General features: G+C 48.0%; 2 protein-coding genes across 2 annotated transcripts; one reads left to right on the top strand and one right to left on the bottom strand.

The window, feature by feature from the left end:
• The first annotated feature begins 629 nt into the window (after positions 1-629).
• OVOL3 (ovo like zinc finger 3) lies at positions 630-5258 on the top strand. The gene is made up of 5 exons (XM_063139767.1): positions 630-723; positions 1961-2091; positions 2789-2932; positions 3012-3195; positions 4966-5258. The coding sequence occupies exons 1-5, from the start codon at positions 630-632 to the stop codon at positions 5256-5258; spliced, it is 846 nt and encodes a 281-aa protein (XP_062995837.1).
• A 1882-nt stretch (positions 5259-7140) lies between these two features.
• Positions 7141-15569, bottom strand: POLR2I (RNA polymerase II subunit I). Its single transcript, XM_063140071.1, has 6 exons — positions 15463-15569; positions 13008-13062; positions 9525-9598; positions 8689-8763; positions 8520-8571; positions 7141-7364 (listed from the first exon to the last, which is right to left on the bottom strand). The coding sequence occupies exons 1-6, from the start codon at positions 15519-15521 to the stop codon at positions 7302-7304; spliced, it is 378 nt and encodes a 125-aa protein (XP_062996141.1). The 5' UTR covers positions 15522-15569; the 3' UTR covers positions 7141-7301.
• Between the last annotated feature and the right edge of the window lie 533 nt (positions 15570-16102).

The following is a 16102-nucleotide window of genomic DNA, read 5'->3' as shown; positions in this document are numbered from 1 at the left end:
ACACATGGCCAATTCAAATTGCTAGGACATTGCTGTTTTAAATAGCCCTCACCGTGCCATGCTCCCCCCCAGATCATTCCTGCTCATTAGGACGTCTGCTGAGATTTTGGATTTTGCTTGGGGGTAGACCAGGAGTTGAGTCGGGGCTTTTAAAGTGTTCTTCCTGCTTTCACTGGAAGGTGGGTGGGTGTTAGAGGGAGGCACTGGGGTTGTAGATTCTGTACTGGAAAACTGGCATGGGATAAGGGGTTGGTCCTTTAACATATCTTAGGGTCCCGAACTCCAAGTTGCTCTTCAAAACGGCTTAAATCATCCTTTTGTCTTCTATCGGGAAGGTTAAGAGTTGGATTTGGCTTAATCTTACAGCACATGGCCCTGAGTCCACAGTGACAACCACGGTGTAGAATCTAATGGGGTGGTTGGTCTAGGGTGGTGGCGGACTTCCTAGATTCTGCTAAGTCTGTACATTGCAGCAACAGCAAGGATAAGGAACTGGGATTCCTAGATTCCAAATCTGCGTAATAAGAAATGTTTCCTGCTCCTTGGCCTTGAGGTTTTTGGTATTGTTCAGACTGGCGTTTCCAAAGTGGAAATAGGTCCAGGGGACCAAGTGTACCTTTGCATCAGCCATGCCTAAATCTTTCCTGGTGAAACGACGCAGCTCAAGATCCCAAAACTGGGGGGAGATCTCTGACCAGCTCCGAGGGGATTTGTACATCCCAGGTAGGTATATTTACTGAACAGTTTTGGTTTGCATTGTCTTTAACCCAGCTTAGATTTATTCTCCTGACTTGACCCTCAATAAGCTTTCCCTGAGCTGGTGCTCTCCAGATAGGTTGGACTGTAACTCCCATCATCCCCAGAGAGCTCCTGCTCCTTCCACTATAGAGACCAGCTCTTATTTTTGATTAGCAGCTGATCTGAGATGAGGACTTTTATTTGCTGAGCACTGAAAAAGGGGCCCTTTCTCATCGCTCAGCAAAGAACAGCCCTTATCCCCATCAGCTACTGGCTAGAGAGGAGAACGTCTCCCTTGCAGGTGAAAGGGGGCAGGCAGGGCCTGGGGAGGGAGCTGCTGAGTGATTTAGTGGAATTTACTTTTCAGGCTTGCATTGATTTTCAGTGAGTAGACATACTCATGCATCCGTCTGAGCAGGGGCAAGGTATATAGAATGTTATTTGAAAGTTCTGCTGATTCTGTCCTGCTTACTTATGAGTAGACACACAGGGCCTTATCCTGCATACTTCAGGGCAGGCTTAGAATAGGTAAGCATCACACTTGGCCCTGGCCCATCCTCCTTTTGGCCACACCTACTTTGCCCGTCCACAGAGAGAACGCAGCCCTCAGGTCTTTCCAAGAATGGAATTTGTCCCTTGGACCGAGAAAGGCTTGCAATTCCTGCTCTACTGTTTCCATGATCACAGCTACTTTGTAACATTAAGAATCCGTGTCCAAGATTGCCCATGTTTCCTCTGCCCTCCTCATGCCCTTTTCCTTTTGTGTCATGTATATTAGACTGCAAACCTGCAGGCAAGGACCGTCTTCTTCTTATGGAACTTGTATAAGCCGCTCTGGGAACCTTTTAGTAAACAAAGAAGTATTTAGCCAGATGTGGTTTTCTCTGGGCAACTGTGTCTGGAGGCCCTAAAGCACAAAGAAAGGACGGAGATCCCTCTCTGCAAAGCTTTTCTCTGGGACATGCTTTTCTCCTTCCCCTGCCCCAAATCACAGGGTTGCCATAGCTGCGGGGTAGGGCTTCAGAGTCCAATTGCTGCCCACAGATCAGGCTGTCCCTGCCACAAAATGTGGCTTCATCCCCCTCCCTTCCATGTCCTCCCTTTTCTTCGATCACTCCTGGCACTGCACCCTTCCCTTTGAGCAATATAATAAAGAGGCAGCATCCCTTTATTGTTTGTGGTTTTGATCCTTTTGAAGGCAGCGTCACGCAACCCCTTGCAGATCCCAGGATTCTTGGACGGAGCAGCGTGAGCGTGTGGGGAAGGACACCCAGAGGAGACCCTCAAGGCCTCACCTGGAGCCCATTTCGCTCACCACCGAGGGCAGTGGGGAACGGTCTTCAGAGCACCAAGGTGAGCCGGGGCGTGGGCAGACTGTCTGCTTAGAATACGTGGACGTTTAGGCCCCATTGGATTCCATGCCGGGCTGGTGTTGGGAGTAATGGATTAAACTACAACTCCCATCATCCACAATACACTGGGAACATGGCAGTTGTAGTCAACCTATCTGGAGGGCACCAGGTTGGGAACGGCTGTCATAAAGCTTCCTGATTCTCATCCCCTGTAGAATAGGACACCAGGGGTCATAAGGGACAGAATTGCTTCTCGCCAGGCTCTCTGTGGGCCGGAGCACATCAGTGGGCACAGCCACGCCCATTGTCCCATTTTGCCTTTCTGTGTGTGTGAGAGGTGAGGCAAATGAGACTTGGCTGATAGTGGGAGCAGCAGCAGCAGCAGCCAGTCTTTTCGGTGCCCCGGCCATGTCCCTGGCTAGGTGCAGCACCTGCCACACACAGGACTTTGCCAGCTCTGGAGAACAGGCTGCCACCCAGTGGCGTCGGTGTCCACGGCTTCACAAAGCGCCAGTCCACTCAATCGGCACTGGGAAGATCAGACATCACTAGCCAAGTCCTCAATGGCCTGCATCCCTGCTCTTATCTCCAAATCCCCACGGCCCTCATCCCCGCTCTTATCTCCAAATCCCCATGGGCCACATCCCCTCTTATCTCCAAATCCCCATGGGCCACATCCCCGCTCTTATCCCCAACAGCTGCATCACGCTCTTATCTCCAAGTTCCCAATGGCCCTCACCCCAGCTCTTATCTCCAACTTGCCAAATGCCCGCACCCCCGTTCTTAACTCCAAGACTCCTGCTGGCCAAGCCCTGCCCGCTGAAGGAACCCAAGGTGGCTCCGTGGGTCAGATGTGGAAAGTTCTCAGGCAAGAGGTTCTGATTCCTGATAGGAAGCATGGTCCCTTTTTGTTTCATTCAGGGCAGGCGTCCTCCCGAGCAGGCAGAGTTCCAGTGCAACGTGTGCAGCAAGCGCTTCCTGTTGCAGCGCATGTTGAGCCGGCACCTCAAGTGCCACAGCGCCGTCAAGAAGCACATGTGCAAGTACTGCACCAAGGGCTTCAACGACACCTTTGACCTCAAGAGGCACCTGAGGACGCACACAGGTGGGACCCGGCAAGCCACCCACAAGTCATTATGCTGAGTTCACATGTCACAACAAGCCGCTCTGAACCCAACAAGCCATGGATTTTCTGGGTGCCTTGTTCGCGGTTAGCAAAACAAATAAGGCTGACGCCGTGGATTGCCATGTTGTGCAAACCTGGTTATTGTCAAGTTCCTTCTCCTGGCTTTGCCTTTCAAGTCATCACCTTGCAAAAAAATCAATTAGCCAATTTTATCCAGATCCCTTTGCTGCTCTTCTAGATCCTTCCTTCTCTGGTGTTCTAACTCCCTGATGCAATCTTCAGCGTACTTGCCGGCTACCTGTTTTTCAACAAGGCCTTCGAAGCTGCTAACTTCAGATCAGACATATTCCTTTTAGTGGTTCCAATTGAACGACAGACGCTGCCGTTTCACTTGAGCCACGCGTATAATCAGATGGAGTGTGTGTGTGTGTGTGTGTGTGTGTGTGTGTGTGTGTGTGTGTGTGTGTGTGTGTCTCAGTCGGGGACTTTCCCATCACCTGATTCCCAGGCCTCTTAACTGGATCTGGGACTTGCTTCATGCAAAACTGGTGCTCTACCATTAACTGGGGTCTCTACCAGATGCTTGGGAGTGGGGGGGCAGCAGCGAGAGGGCAGTTGCCTTCCTGCCCTGCCTGGGGGCTTCTGGGAGGCCAGCTTGGGAAGCAGAATTCTGGACTGGAAGGGCTTTTAGTTGGACCCAGCTGGGGCGGATCAAGACCCAAACCAGCCAGCAGAGGAAACGGCCAGTGGATGCTGCTGCCTCCCTAGCCCTGGTCGCTTCCCCTCTCTTCTGCTGTGAACTTCATAGAATCATAGAATAGCAGAGTTGGAAGGGGCCTACAAGGCCATCGAGTCCAACCCCTCTGCTCAATGCAGGAATCCACCCTAAAGCATCCCTGACAGATGATGGTGATTTTTATTTACAGTCACAAGACCAGCAAAACAACACAACAATATGAGCACATATAATATTCCCAAACGGACGGAATAAAATGGGACTATGAACAAAACAATATATGGTAACAATTAATTAATACATGTCCCACATATTTTAAGAGATTAAAACATGATCACAATCAGATGATATCATCCCACGCCGACAAGCAATTGCCACAGCACAAAATTGAGCCACCTTTGGAGGTTATCTGAGAGTTCTGATCAGCCAAAAGAGAGTCTGTATAGAACACATCAGATCTCCCAGGGATTCCTTGTAAAATAGGAGTGATGAAAGTATGGCGCCTGCAGCAGCAACAGTTCCTTTTGGAGCTCCATTAAGGTTTTAATTTTACTTGTTTTAATTCTTTTACTTACTTCTTTGCCTTGCCTTTGAAGTTTGAAGCTACGAGAGAGTTGGAGTGTGGGAGTCCACTCTGGTATCTGAGAGATGGTTGTCCAGCTGCCTCTTGAAGGCCTCTAGGGTGGGAGAGCCCACAACCTCCCTAGGTAACCAGTTCCATTGTCCTACTGCTCTAACAATCAGGAAGTTTTTCCTGATATCCAGCTGGAATCTGGCTTCCTGTAACTTGAGCCCGTTATTCCGTGTCCTGCACTCTGGGAGGATCGAGAAGAGATCCTGGCCCTCCTCTGTGTGACAACCTTTCAAGTATTTGAAGAGTGCTCTCATGTCTCCCCTCCATCTTCTCTTCTCCAGGCTAAATATGCCCAGTTCTTTCAGTCTCTCTTCCTAGGGCTTTGTTTCCAGGCCCCTGATCGTCCTTAACGAACGCTGCCTTCTCGGTTCCTCTGCAGGCATCCGCCCATACTGCTGCTGCGTCTGTGACAAAGCCTTCACCCAGCGCTGCTCCCTGGAGTCCCACCTCAAGAAAATCCACGGCGTCCAGCAGCACTATGCCTACCGCGAGCGCCGCTCCAAGCTCTTCGTGTGCGAGGACTGCGGCTTCACCTGCAGCGGCAGCGACGAGTACTACAGCCACGTGCGCCAGCTCCATCCCACCAACGGCCTCCTCGGGAAGGACTTTCAGAAGCTGGGGCCGGCTGACTTCCACAGCCGGCTCACCGTTCTCTACCCTCCTGCCTACTGAGTCCTGGGGGGGGGGGGGGGAAGGGGGGAAGGAGCAAGGCGGAGAAAACCCTCCACTTGAAAGACTGAAAACTGGCCAAATCGTGCCTTTATGGTCTTATTTGGCATAGGTCATTCTGCCAGCCATAGACACAGCAACTAGTGACGCCGAGTGTTGAATCTGCAGCACGTCCAGAGGGGAGGAAGCCCTGCTTCACCTTTCGCCAAGATTTCATCAGGTCCCTTACCTGCTGTTTGAAATCACTATGGCAGCCTTAAGGGCTAGAAACATATTTTCAAAAACTGAAGCAGAACCTCAGAATGCAGACATTTCATACCCAGACATCTTTGGGCTGCCTTCATCATCCAAGGCCTGGGACCCACCGCCTGCTCTCGGGTGCCCTCCCCTTCGGAGCCGAGGTGAGCGATGGCCAGGGATGAGGACTTTTGTGCAGCGAGTGGCGTCCAAGCTACTTTCCCCAGGCACATTAAAGCCCTAAGCTGCTGTCTTCTATGTACCAAGTGAATCCTTCTTAACTTGCCCAATCTTTTGGCAGCGTTTAATTTGCGGCACTTTGCTTAGTTAATAATTGATCTGCTGGGGTTTGGGCGGGTTGTTGTATCTAGTTTTTCATCATCGCTATTGCTTAATCTATTTGTCATGAGCCGCCTCAGGGCTCAATGGTGCTGAAGGATTTGACCGAATTAAACAAATGAAAATGTGAGCAGCCTTGAAAATGTTTTGTCCCTTTCCCCCTTGAAAAGCAGCAACACAACCAACCCTCCCACTGAAGATGAGCATCTTGTTTTCCAGTTGCCAGGGTTAGCAGCTAACCAGGGGGGGAAGTGGCAGAACTTGAGCTATCTTAAAATAGGGTGACCCTATGAAAAGGAGGACTGGGCTCCTGTATCTTTAACAGTTGTATTGAAAAGGGATTTTCAACAGGTGTCATTTGTACATATGGGGAACCTGGTGGAATTCCCTCTTCATCACAACAGTTAAAGCTGCAGGTGCCCTGCCCTCTGTTAAATCTGGTCACTCTATTATAGCTCCTGCAGCTTTAACTGTTGTGATGAAGAGGACATTTCACCAGGTGTGACATGCATACGAATGACACCTGTTGAAATTCCCTTTTCTATGCAACTGTTAATGATACAGGAGCGCTGTCCTCCTTTTCATAGGATCACCCTATCTTAAAAGACACACCCAAGCAGGCTACCCACCACCCTAGTTAATTAGGAGAAGGCTATAATAAGGGAATTGCATGCACGTGTGTGGTAAGAGGGAAAAAGCACCACTGAACAGGTGATAGACGAGAGACAGGCTCTGGTGCTATTGGAAAGTATAAAATCTTTAATAGTTCTTTTGTATCAAAGGCTCGACGTTTCGGATTAAAACAAAATCCTTCTTCAGGAACTGACGTGACACGCAGACTGTTGTAAAACAACCTATTCTTGCATATTAGAAAATTTTCAGCTTTTCTTTCTCCAAGGCGTTCTGTGAACGAACTGCGTTGTGCTGAAAAGTTCTTTCTTGTGATGACGAGTCTAGGTGCCTAGGCTCATTATCACGCGAAACTTTTCAGCACAACACAATTTGTTCACGGAACGCCTTGGAGAAAGAAAAGCGTAAGGTTTTCTACTATACAAGAACAGGTTGTTTCACAGCAGCCTGTGTCAGGCCTCAGCTCCTGAAGAAGGATCTTGTTTTATTCCACCTTTGATGCAAAAAGAACTATTAAAGGTTTTATACTTTCCAATAGCACCAGAGCCTGTCTCTCGTCTATCTCACCGGAATCGCAGGCACACTTCATGGTTTGAAGCAAGTCTACAGCCCAGCTATCTCAATTCTGTAGAAGTGTCCCACCCCAGGCAGAAGGTCCCGAGGAAGCACCAGGGTGAGATTCCTGCAAAAAATAAACCATTTTTATTCACATATCAAAAAACACAGCCCAATTCAAAGAGGGCGATTAACCAGAGAAGAGCAGCAGATGAACGAGCCGGCAGTTCCCCAGAACCCGGGTGAGCACTGAAGGATGGCTGGGAGTCGACAGCTTGAAGCACTTCACTCCGTCCACCGGTGGCCACAGTGCGGGGCTGTGCAGACGTAATACAGCCTCATGGCATCCTAGAAGGCAAAGTGGGGAGAGGAGGAGACGGATCGGGTGTGGGTATTTCCAGATAAACGTTCCTTGCCCCGGAAGACATTGAGGAAAGAGGAAGACCTGGAACCCAACAGGACCGGGGGCCCTCCCCATCTCCACAGACCCTGACCCAGGTCCAGGGGCCAAATCTGGCTCTCCCCCCTCCCCCAACCGTTGGTTGGTTTCCCCCATTAACATAAGAACAGGCAATATGTAATTAGCCTGGGTTTGGTTTTGTATGCTTTTGTGGTTTAAAATTGTATGTTTTTGTGATTTTAAATTTTTGTATATTGTTTTTAAGTGTTTTTATCCTATGTAAACCTCCCAGAGAGCCTAGGCTATATAATAAACAACAACAACAACAACAACAAAACCGCCCAGCTCTCTGGGTGGTTTTGTGAACCACCCAGAGAGCTCTGGCTATTGGGCGGTATAGAAATATAATAAATAAATAAATAAATAAACAAACAACAAAAGAGCTCTGCTGGATCAGACCAAGGGTCCATCTACTCCAGCACTCTGTTCACACAGTGGCTAACCAGCTGTCGACCAGGAACATACAAACAGGACATGTGTGCAACATCACCCTCCCACCCATGTTCCCCAGCAACTGGTGCACACAGGCTTACTGCCTCAGATACTGGAGGTAGCACATAACCATCAGGGCTAGTAGCCCTTGATAGCCTTCAATGGCTATCAGTTGAAAGGTTGAAGTCCCTCAGGTAAGGCCTACATTCTGGCAGTAAGTGCTTTGAACTAAGATTATGCTGTTATTTGGGGGAGTGTTTGCCCCCCCCCCAATACTGGAGTGCAGTCCCCAAGGGTTCTCCCAAATGGCATTCGGCCCTGGGCTGAGAGAGCTTCAATACCCCAGCTTTAACCCATAGATCTCCGCTTCGTTTAACAGCATGAATATTGCTGAGACGTTTGCGCTTTTGTTGACCCAGAACAACACGGTTTCGCCATTGAGAATACCAGGCCTTGAGTAATATTTTTGATTTGAGAGGGAATCCTGAAAGGTATTATTTCAGCTAGCGTGACCTAGTTGTGTAGGATGCAAAAGGATGGGATGTTCTTGTTCACTGGATTTCAAGAGGAAACTCCCTAGCAATTGCAAAGCTAGAAATGCATCCTCTCACCTCAGCCCTCGCGCTGTGAGACTGGAAAAACACAGCTTCTTTGTGGCCGCACCTGGAAGGCAGAGTAAAAAGGCCTGATTAACACAGAGCTTGGGCAGAGCCTGACTTTCAGCATTTTGCCCAAGGCTGTTCTACGCTAAGTGCATTTGCTGGACGGCTTAGTACTCACTTCTGACAGGGGTGGTCCTCTGTTCGGGGCAGAGTTGGATCCTGAGAAACGTCAGCGATGATCTGGGTTAATTCACTAAAACCAAGATTTTGCAGCTATTTAAATTTTTTCTTTCAACATTTAGCCTGGCCACTCCCTAAAGACTGGGGCAGCTTATAACACACACGGGATGGCTCAAGCTTTAGAAATCATTGCTGGATAATGCAAATCCTTTGCCAGGCTCTTGCACTTCTCGTCCTTCAGTTTTGGCCTCTTCCCACTGAAAGCTGCCGCCGTTCCCAATATCCAACTAGCTGCCTCATTACAAGCTTTCAAAAAATAAATAAATCCTGAAGCACTTCTTGCTCTTCCTAGCTAGGGTGACCCTACGAAAAGGAGGACCGGGCTCCTGTATCTTTAACAGTTGTATTGAAAAGTGAATTTCAGCAGGTGTCCTTTGTATGCCTGCAGCATCTGGTGAAATTCCCTCTTCATCACAACAGTTAAAGCTGCAGGTGCCCTGCCCCCTTTTAAATCTGGTCACTCTAGTATAGCTCCTGCAGCTTTAACTGTTGTGATGAAGAGGGAATTTTTACCAGGTGCTGCATGCATACAGATGACACCTGCTGAAATCCCCTTTTCTATGCAACTGTTAAAGATACAGGAGCCCTGTCCTCCTTTTCCATAGGGCCACTCTATCTTAGCAGGTGTTTTCCCTCTGTTGACCCGGCACTTCTGTTTCCAAGTTTTAATTCCCAATCCCACCTTAGCATTAATAAAAACGTACGTTTCCGTGGGAAGTTGCCAGAGCAGTGGCAAGGCTTTCTGAGCCATTTGAGACAGCTGTCAATACTTACTCCACTTCATGTGTGATCTTATTGACATAGATGCAACTGTTGTCAGCCTCCTGCTGGTAGTCACAATTCCGGCACTTGTGGGGTGAGAGAAGAGAAACAGAAAAAACTGCACATTCAAACCCCTACCGTTTACTAACGGGGACTGGCCAGCGAGACCATATTACGCCAGTCCTTTTACAACTTCATTGGCTGCCAGTCCAGGTCTGGGTCCAATTCAATGTGCTGGTATTGACATTCAAAGCCCTAAATGGCTTGGGGCCAGGTTATTTGAAGGAACGCCTCCTCCCATATGTACCTGTCCGGACCTTAAGATCATCTACAGGGGCCCTTCTCCGTGAGCCCCTGCCAAAGGAAGTGAGGCAGGTGGCTACTAGGAGCAGGGCCTTCTCTGCTGTGGCACCCCAGTTGTGGAACGAGCTCCCCAGAGAGGTCCGCCTGGCGCCTACACTGTACTCCTTTCATCGTCAGCTGAAGACCTTTTTATTCTCTCAGTATTTTAACACTTAATTTTAACTTAAATTTAAATTGTACTGTTCTAACTCTGTATTTTAATCTTATATCAATTTTTGCTGCGTAGTTTTATCCTGGTTGTGCTTTTTCTACTGTATTTTGTATTTGTGCTTTTAAACTGTCGGTTGTTTTATTACGGTTTTACTTTTTGTGAACCGCCCAGAGAGCTTCGGCTGTTGGGCGGTATAGAAATGTAATAAATAAATAAATAATACCAAGGGTAGACTATCAGAATAAGCAAAGACTGATGTCAAGAGGGGGAAGTTGACTTGACGTCAGTTATCCGCGCCCAGCAATCTGCCTGCCTCCCACAGCCTCCACAGCTCCAAGCTTGCAAACACTTTAGCAAAAATGACGGCGCTCATCCTCTACACGCAGCATTGTACCCGTGTCAACTTCAGGGAAAAGATCTCCAGAAGGAGAGTTCGGAAAGGGCTCTGCTTACAAACTGCCACTGCAGATCAGGGAAGAGGGATTCAGCTTGTGCTGGATGGGGTCACACTCCCCCTGACGACACAGGTCCGCAGCTCAGGTGTACTTCTGGATTCAGCCCTGAGCCTGGATGCCCAGGTTTCGGCGGTGGCCAGGAGTGCATTTGCACAGTTAAAGCTAGTGCGCCAGCTGCGCCCGTTCCTAGAGATGTTGGACCTGGCCACGGTGACACGTGCCTTAGTTACATCCTGATTGGATTACTGTAACGCGCTCTACGTGGGGCTGCCTTTGAAGAGTGTTCGGAAACTCCAGCTGGTTTAAAGAGCTGCAGCTAAATTGTTGACCGGGGCTGGTTATAGGGAGCACACAACCCCCCTGTTAAAACAGCTCCACTGGCTTCCAGTCTGTTTCTGGGCACAATTCAAAGTGACGGTTATGACCTATAAAGCCCTATATGGCTCGGGTCCAGGTTGTCTGAAAGACCGTCTTCTCCCTTATGAGCCTGCCCGTGCTTTGAGATCTTCTGGAGAGGCCCTTCTTTCAGTCCCACCTTCTTCACAGGCACGCTTGGTGGGAACATGGGAGAGGGCCTTCTCGGTGGCTGCTCCAGTGCTCTGGAACTCTCTTCCTGGGGAAGCTAGGCTGGCTCCCTCCTTGATGGGCTTTCGGAAGCAGGCTAAAACTTGTTTGTTTCAGCAGGCCTTTGGAGAATAATCTGGCCCTCCATCTATGTTAATGTCTTATAATTTTGTTGTGTATTTTAAACATTTAAGGTTTTGTTTCCCCCCTCCCCCAACAATGTATGTTTTAAACTTTGTAAGGCCGCCTTGAGGCCAAGCATTGGGCAAAAGGCGGGATACAAATTAATAATAATAATAATAATAATAATAATAATAATAATAATAATAATAATAGACAGGTGGCCGCTAGTTTAAAAGGTAACCCATTATTACATCCCAGCTTTGCGGGGAGGCAGGCAGAACATGTAACAAGAGCTCTGCTCGTTCAAACCCAGGGGCCATCTACTCCAGCGTTACGTTCCCAGAAGCAGTGAGGCAGATGCCTTGCGGAAGCGGGAAGCCACGCCATACTCCCGCAATTTTCTGTATATTGTGGTCTGAACCAGTCGAGTACGGTTCTTGTCCCTACTTCTTATCACGATACAGAAAATACTCTCTCTTTGCTTCAGCAGGATGCTCGGTTGGGCATTACTACCAATACTTTGCTCCGTCTTTTAAACTGCACTGTTTTACAAGAGCGGTTCCACGAATCATATTTATTTATTTAGAATATTTATATACCGCTCCCCATTGAAAAATTTCGGAGCGGTGTAAAAGGTAAAATGAAAATAAAAACGGAATAAAACAGTTAAAACAAAATTTAAAAGAAGCTAAAACAGAAATCCAAGGCTGCATGTTAAAGAAAGGCTTCTTGGAATAAAGATGTTTTCAGGAGGCGCCAAAAGGAGTACAAGGTTGGCGCCTGCCTGACCTCCAGAGGCAGGGAATTCCACAGGAGGGGGGCCACCACGCTGAAGGCTCTTCCCCTGGTGGATTCCAATCGGAGGATGGATCTAGGTGGAACCACCAGGAGCAGGCCCTCGGATGACCTCAGTGACCGGGCAGGTTGGCAAGAGGCGCTCTCTCTCTCTCAGGTATCCTGGTCCCAAGTTGTTTAGGGCTTTGTACACAAGCACAAGAACCTTCAACCTGGCCCGGTAGCGAATAGGCAGCCAGTGCAGTTCCCTCAGCAGAGGAGTTCCATTCTGGAAAGGGGCAGCTCCAGACAACAACCGAATCATATGCCCACTAGTGCAAACCCCCTGATCCTCCACAGATCATGCTGGTGGGATTCATCATCACATAATCCGGTACGTTGCTAACATTGCTTTTTCAAAGGAATACATAGATGGGAGAAAATGAGGCCATTCAATGGCTGTGACCGATAATAGCCTGAAGTGAAGCTCCTCATTCAGGGACAGTCTGTGAGGTGGCCACACCTTTGTTTGAGAGCCTCCCTGCACTTTGTGGTGGCCACTAATGGCAGACAGACTCAGCTAAGCCCTGTGGGGGAATTGACCCATGGTGGCTCAGAGTTACTTGTGAACAGCTCCATTGTGCCGGTATTCCGCCTTTCCTTCCTTAATGTCCTTTCTCTACTACTGCTAGTTTTACCCTACCCTGTGCCTGTTGGCATTCTCTTCCCCTCCTTATTGTTTTACTATGATTTTATTAGATTGTAAGCCTATGCGGCAGGGCCTTGCTATTTACTGTTTTACTCTGTACAGCACCATGTACATTGATGGTGCTATATAAATAAATAAATAATTTATAAATAAATTATTATTATAAATAATAATAAGAATAAGAATAATAAGAAAAAAGGCATAAGAAGCAGTGGGAAAACATGGGAGAGTTTTAAACGGTAGATGTCATCTCAACGCCCCTTAAAATTCCATGAATGAGGCTGGGTGATGGCACAATCAAAGCCTTGTCTAGAAGCATCCCATACAAACTGGGATCTCAACTTTCATACACTCACTGCGTAGAGAAGGATCCTGTTCTCTTTGTCTTCCTTGGGGTACAACATGTTGTTGCTGATAAAAAGAGAGAAAGAAATAAGCTTTTAACATTTGTGGAATGGGACACTCAAGCAATAAGGCACTTGCAAAATTTTAGGAACGCTCCCCCCTCCTTTTGTGGGGGGCTGGCTGGCTGGGGAATGTTTGGAATTGTAGGGAATTTTTGTTTAAATATGCATAGGAGTCATAGAATCATAAAATAGTAGAGTTGAAAGAGGCCTATAAGGCCATCGAGTCCAACCCCCTGCTCAATGCAGGAATCCACCCTAAAGCATCCCTGACAGGTGGCTGTCCAGCTGCCTCTTGAAGTCCTCAAGTGTGGGAGAGCCCACCGCCTCCCTAGGTAACTGATTCCATTGTCGCACCTGATGTCCACGTGGAATCTGGCTTCCTGTAACTTGAGCCCATTATTCCGTGTCCTGCACTCTGGGATGATCGAGAAGAGATCCTGGCCCTCCTCTGTGTGACCTTTTAAGTATTTGAAGAGTGTGACCGAAGTTCTTCTATTACTTTCTGGGCAGCGTTGTGTGGGGCGTGAGGGTCAGCTCTTGATGTGCATGGCTTTTTCACTGCAGACACAGGGAGTGGGGGTTATTCCGTCAATATCCGACGGAACGCCTCTCCCGACCTGAACCTAACCTGGACATTATGATCAACATCTGAAGCCTTCCTCCAAGTGCTGCCTCCAAGGGAGATTCAGGAGGTGGCAACATGGGAGGGGGCCTTCTCAGTGGTGGCCCCACTGAGCTCTCCAGGGTCTGCCTGACATGGACACTGTAGTCTTTTCAGCAACCGCTGTGGCACCCCGGTTGCGGAATGAGCTCCCCAGAGAGGTCCGCCTGGCGCCTACACTGTACTCTTTTCATCGCCAGCTGAAGACCTTTTTATTCTCTCAGTATTTTAACACATAATTTTAACTTAAATTTAAATTTTACAGTTCTAACTCTGTATTTTAATGTTATATCAACTTTGCTGCGTGGTTTTATCCTGGTTGTGCTTTTGATACTGTATTTTGTATTTGTGTTTTTAACCTGTTGGTTGTTTTATTATGGTTTTAATTTTTGAGAACCGCCCAGAGAGCTTCGGCTATTGGGCGGTATAAAAATGTAATAAATTTATAAATAAATTAATTAAATAAACAGAAGGCTGCCCTCTCCTCCCAATCATTTAATGGCATCTGATGAGGCACTTGTGTCAGCTGTCTGGAACAGGTCTATTACTGAAATCGTTTACATTTTTCTACGTTAATTTTTTTTTTGGGGGGGAGACTATGTATTATTTATGTTATTTATGAAGACCTTTTTATTCTCCCAGCATTTTAACAGTCTATAAATAAATTTTAACTTGGTGTTTTAAATTTGTAATTTTGCATTGCTGCTGTTTTTATCTGGTTGAGCTTGTATATTGTATTTTATATTATTGTATTTATATTATTTTTATTATATTATATATTGTATTTATATTAACAGTTTTATACTGTTGTTTTATACTTTGAATGTTTTTAATTTTTGTGAACCGCCCAGAGAGCTCCGGCTATTGGGCGGTATAGAAATGTAATTAATAAAATAAATTATTTTATTTAAGCATTTTTATGCTGCCGTTCAGCCAAAAAAGGCTCTCAGGGCCGCTTACAAAAGTATTTGGCAGTCCCTGCCCACAGGCTTACAATCTAAAAGACATGACACAAAAGGAAAGGGGAGGAGGAGGAGGGGTAATGTTGTATAACGTAATGTTGTGTAATGTTGTTGTTTGCTTTTATTTTATTTTATTTTATTTTTGTGAATTGTTGTGAACCGTCCAGAAAGCTTCGGCTCTTGGGCGGTATAAAAGTGGAATAAATAATAACGCTTTGCAAACAATACTCGTTCTTGGTGAACCTTCAATGCAAGGCCGTCTGCCCAAGAAGAAGGGAGGCGATGAAGCCAGGTGGGATCCCCCCCCCCATTCATTTCAACGGGACTACTCGAAGTAGGCCTAACTTGGGGCTACCCCCGGGAGGAAGTCCCACTGAACTCAATGGAACTTACTTCAGGGTAAAGGATGGCAAGGCAAGCTATGTCTCAAGTACGTCCTAAGGCATCCCAAGACTAAACACGTGGAGCAGAGTCGTGTGGACAGAAGACACGGGTTCAGTAGGTGCAACGTTTCGGATCTCCTGACTTTCTCCTCGGAGACCTTATAGCTCGCGTGGGCCTTTCCCAACCGGGCGCCGGCGAGAGGGGTTGGACTGCAAGCCCCATCATCCCCATCCCCGGACGGCTGGGGATGATGGGGCTTGCAGTCCAACCCCTCTCGCCGGCGCCCGGTTGGGGGAAAGGCCGGAGATAAGGGCCGCTGGGTGAGGGAGCGGCGAATGCGTCCCGCCGTCGCCCCCCGGTCTCGCCCCGCTTCCCTTCTACCCTCCCGCCGACTCACCATTCCTGGCAAAAGCGGATCCCGACGAAGCCCGGCTCGTAGGCCCCTTCCGACTCCATGGCAACCACCTGCGGAGGGAGTGCGCAGGCGCAAAACCGGACGGCGCGCCTTCCAGCCTTCGGCTGACGTAGTCTGCGTCACTGCTTTCCTCGTCCGGTTAGCTACGGAAGCCGTTGGGGGCCGCCATAGGTCTGAATGCGGCCGCTCTAGGATTCCCTTAAAACCGCTTTCTCTCCTCTTGCCGCTGGGTCAAGTTGAATGGGGGCGGGGCGGATAACGTCCAGCTCCTTCATCAGTTTACGTGCCTCCATAGAAACGGGTTGATGACATCACCAGGGCACTTTTGTTATTTATTTTTATTTATTAATTACATTTCTATACCGCCCCATACCTGAAGATCTCTGGGCGGTTCACAAAAATGAAAACCATAATAAAACAACCAACAGTCTAAAAACACCAGAACAACCTCAGATATGCAGATGACACCACTTTGATGGCTGAAAGCGAGGAGGAGCCGAGGAGCCTTATGACGAAGGTGAAAGAAGAAAGTGCAAAAGCCGGGTTGCAGGTAAACCTCAAAAAACCCAAGATTATGGCAACCAGCTTGATTGATAACTGGCAAATAGAGGGAGAAAACGTG

Source organism: Elgaria multicarinata, chromosome 13 (assembly GCF_023053635.1).
Source record: "Elgaria multicarinata webbii isolate HBS135686 ecotype San Diego chromosome 13, rElgMul1.1.pri, whole genome shotgun sequence".
NCBI classification, from domain to species: domain Eukaryota; kingdom Metazoa; phylum Chordata; class Lepidosauria; order Squamata; family Anguidae; genus Elgaria; species Elgaria multicarinata.
This window is presented reverse-complemented; position numbering and strand designations above follow the sequence as displayed.

What these genes read in the sequence shown, in the direction of transcription:
- OVOL3 (XM_063139767.1), top strand. Translation starts at nt 630, where the DNA reads ATGCCTAAATCTTTCCTGGTGAAACGACGCAGCTCAAGATCCCAAAAC. An exon ending in AAGGAACCCAAGGTGGCTCC is followed by an intron (nt 2,933 to 3,011) that starts GTGGGTCAGATG and finishes TGTTTCATTCAG; the next exon opens with GGCAGGCGTCCTCCCGAGCA. An exon ending in GCACCTGAGGACGCACACAG is followed by an intron (nt 3,196 to 4,965) that starts GTGGGACCCGGC and finishes GTTCCTCTGCAG; the next exon opens with GCATCCGCCCATACTGCTGC.
- POLR2I (XM_063140071.1), bottom strand. Translation starts at nt 15,521, where the DNA reads ATGGAGTCGGAAGGGGCCTACGAGCCGGGCTTCGTCGGGATCCGCTTT. An exon ending in ATCCGCTTTTGCCAGGAATG is followed by an intron (nt 13,063 to 15,462) that starts GTGAGTCGGCGG and finishes TCTTTTTATCAG; the next exon opens with CAACAACATGTTGTACCCCA. An exon ending in CTCACAGCGCGAGGGCTGAG is followed by an intron (nt 7,365 to 8,519) that starts GTGAGAGGATGC and finishes TTTGCCTTCTAG; the next exon opens with GATGCCATGAGGCTGTATTA.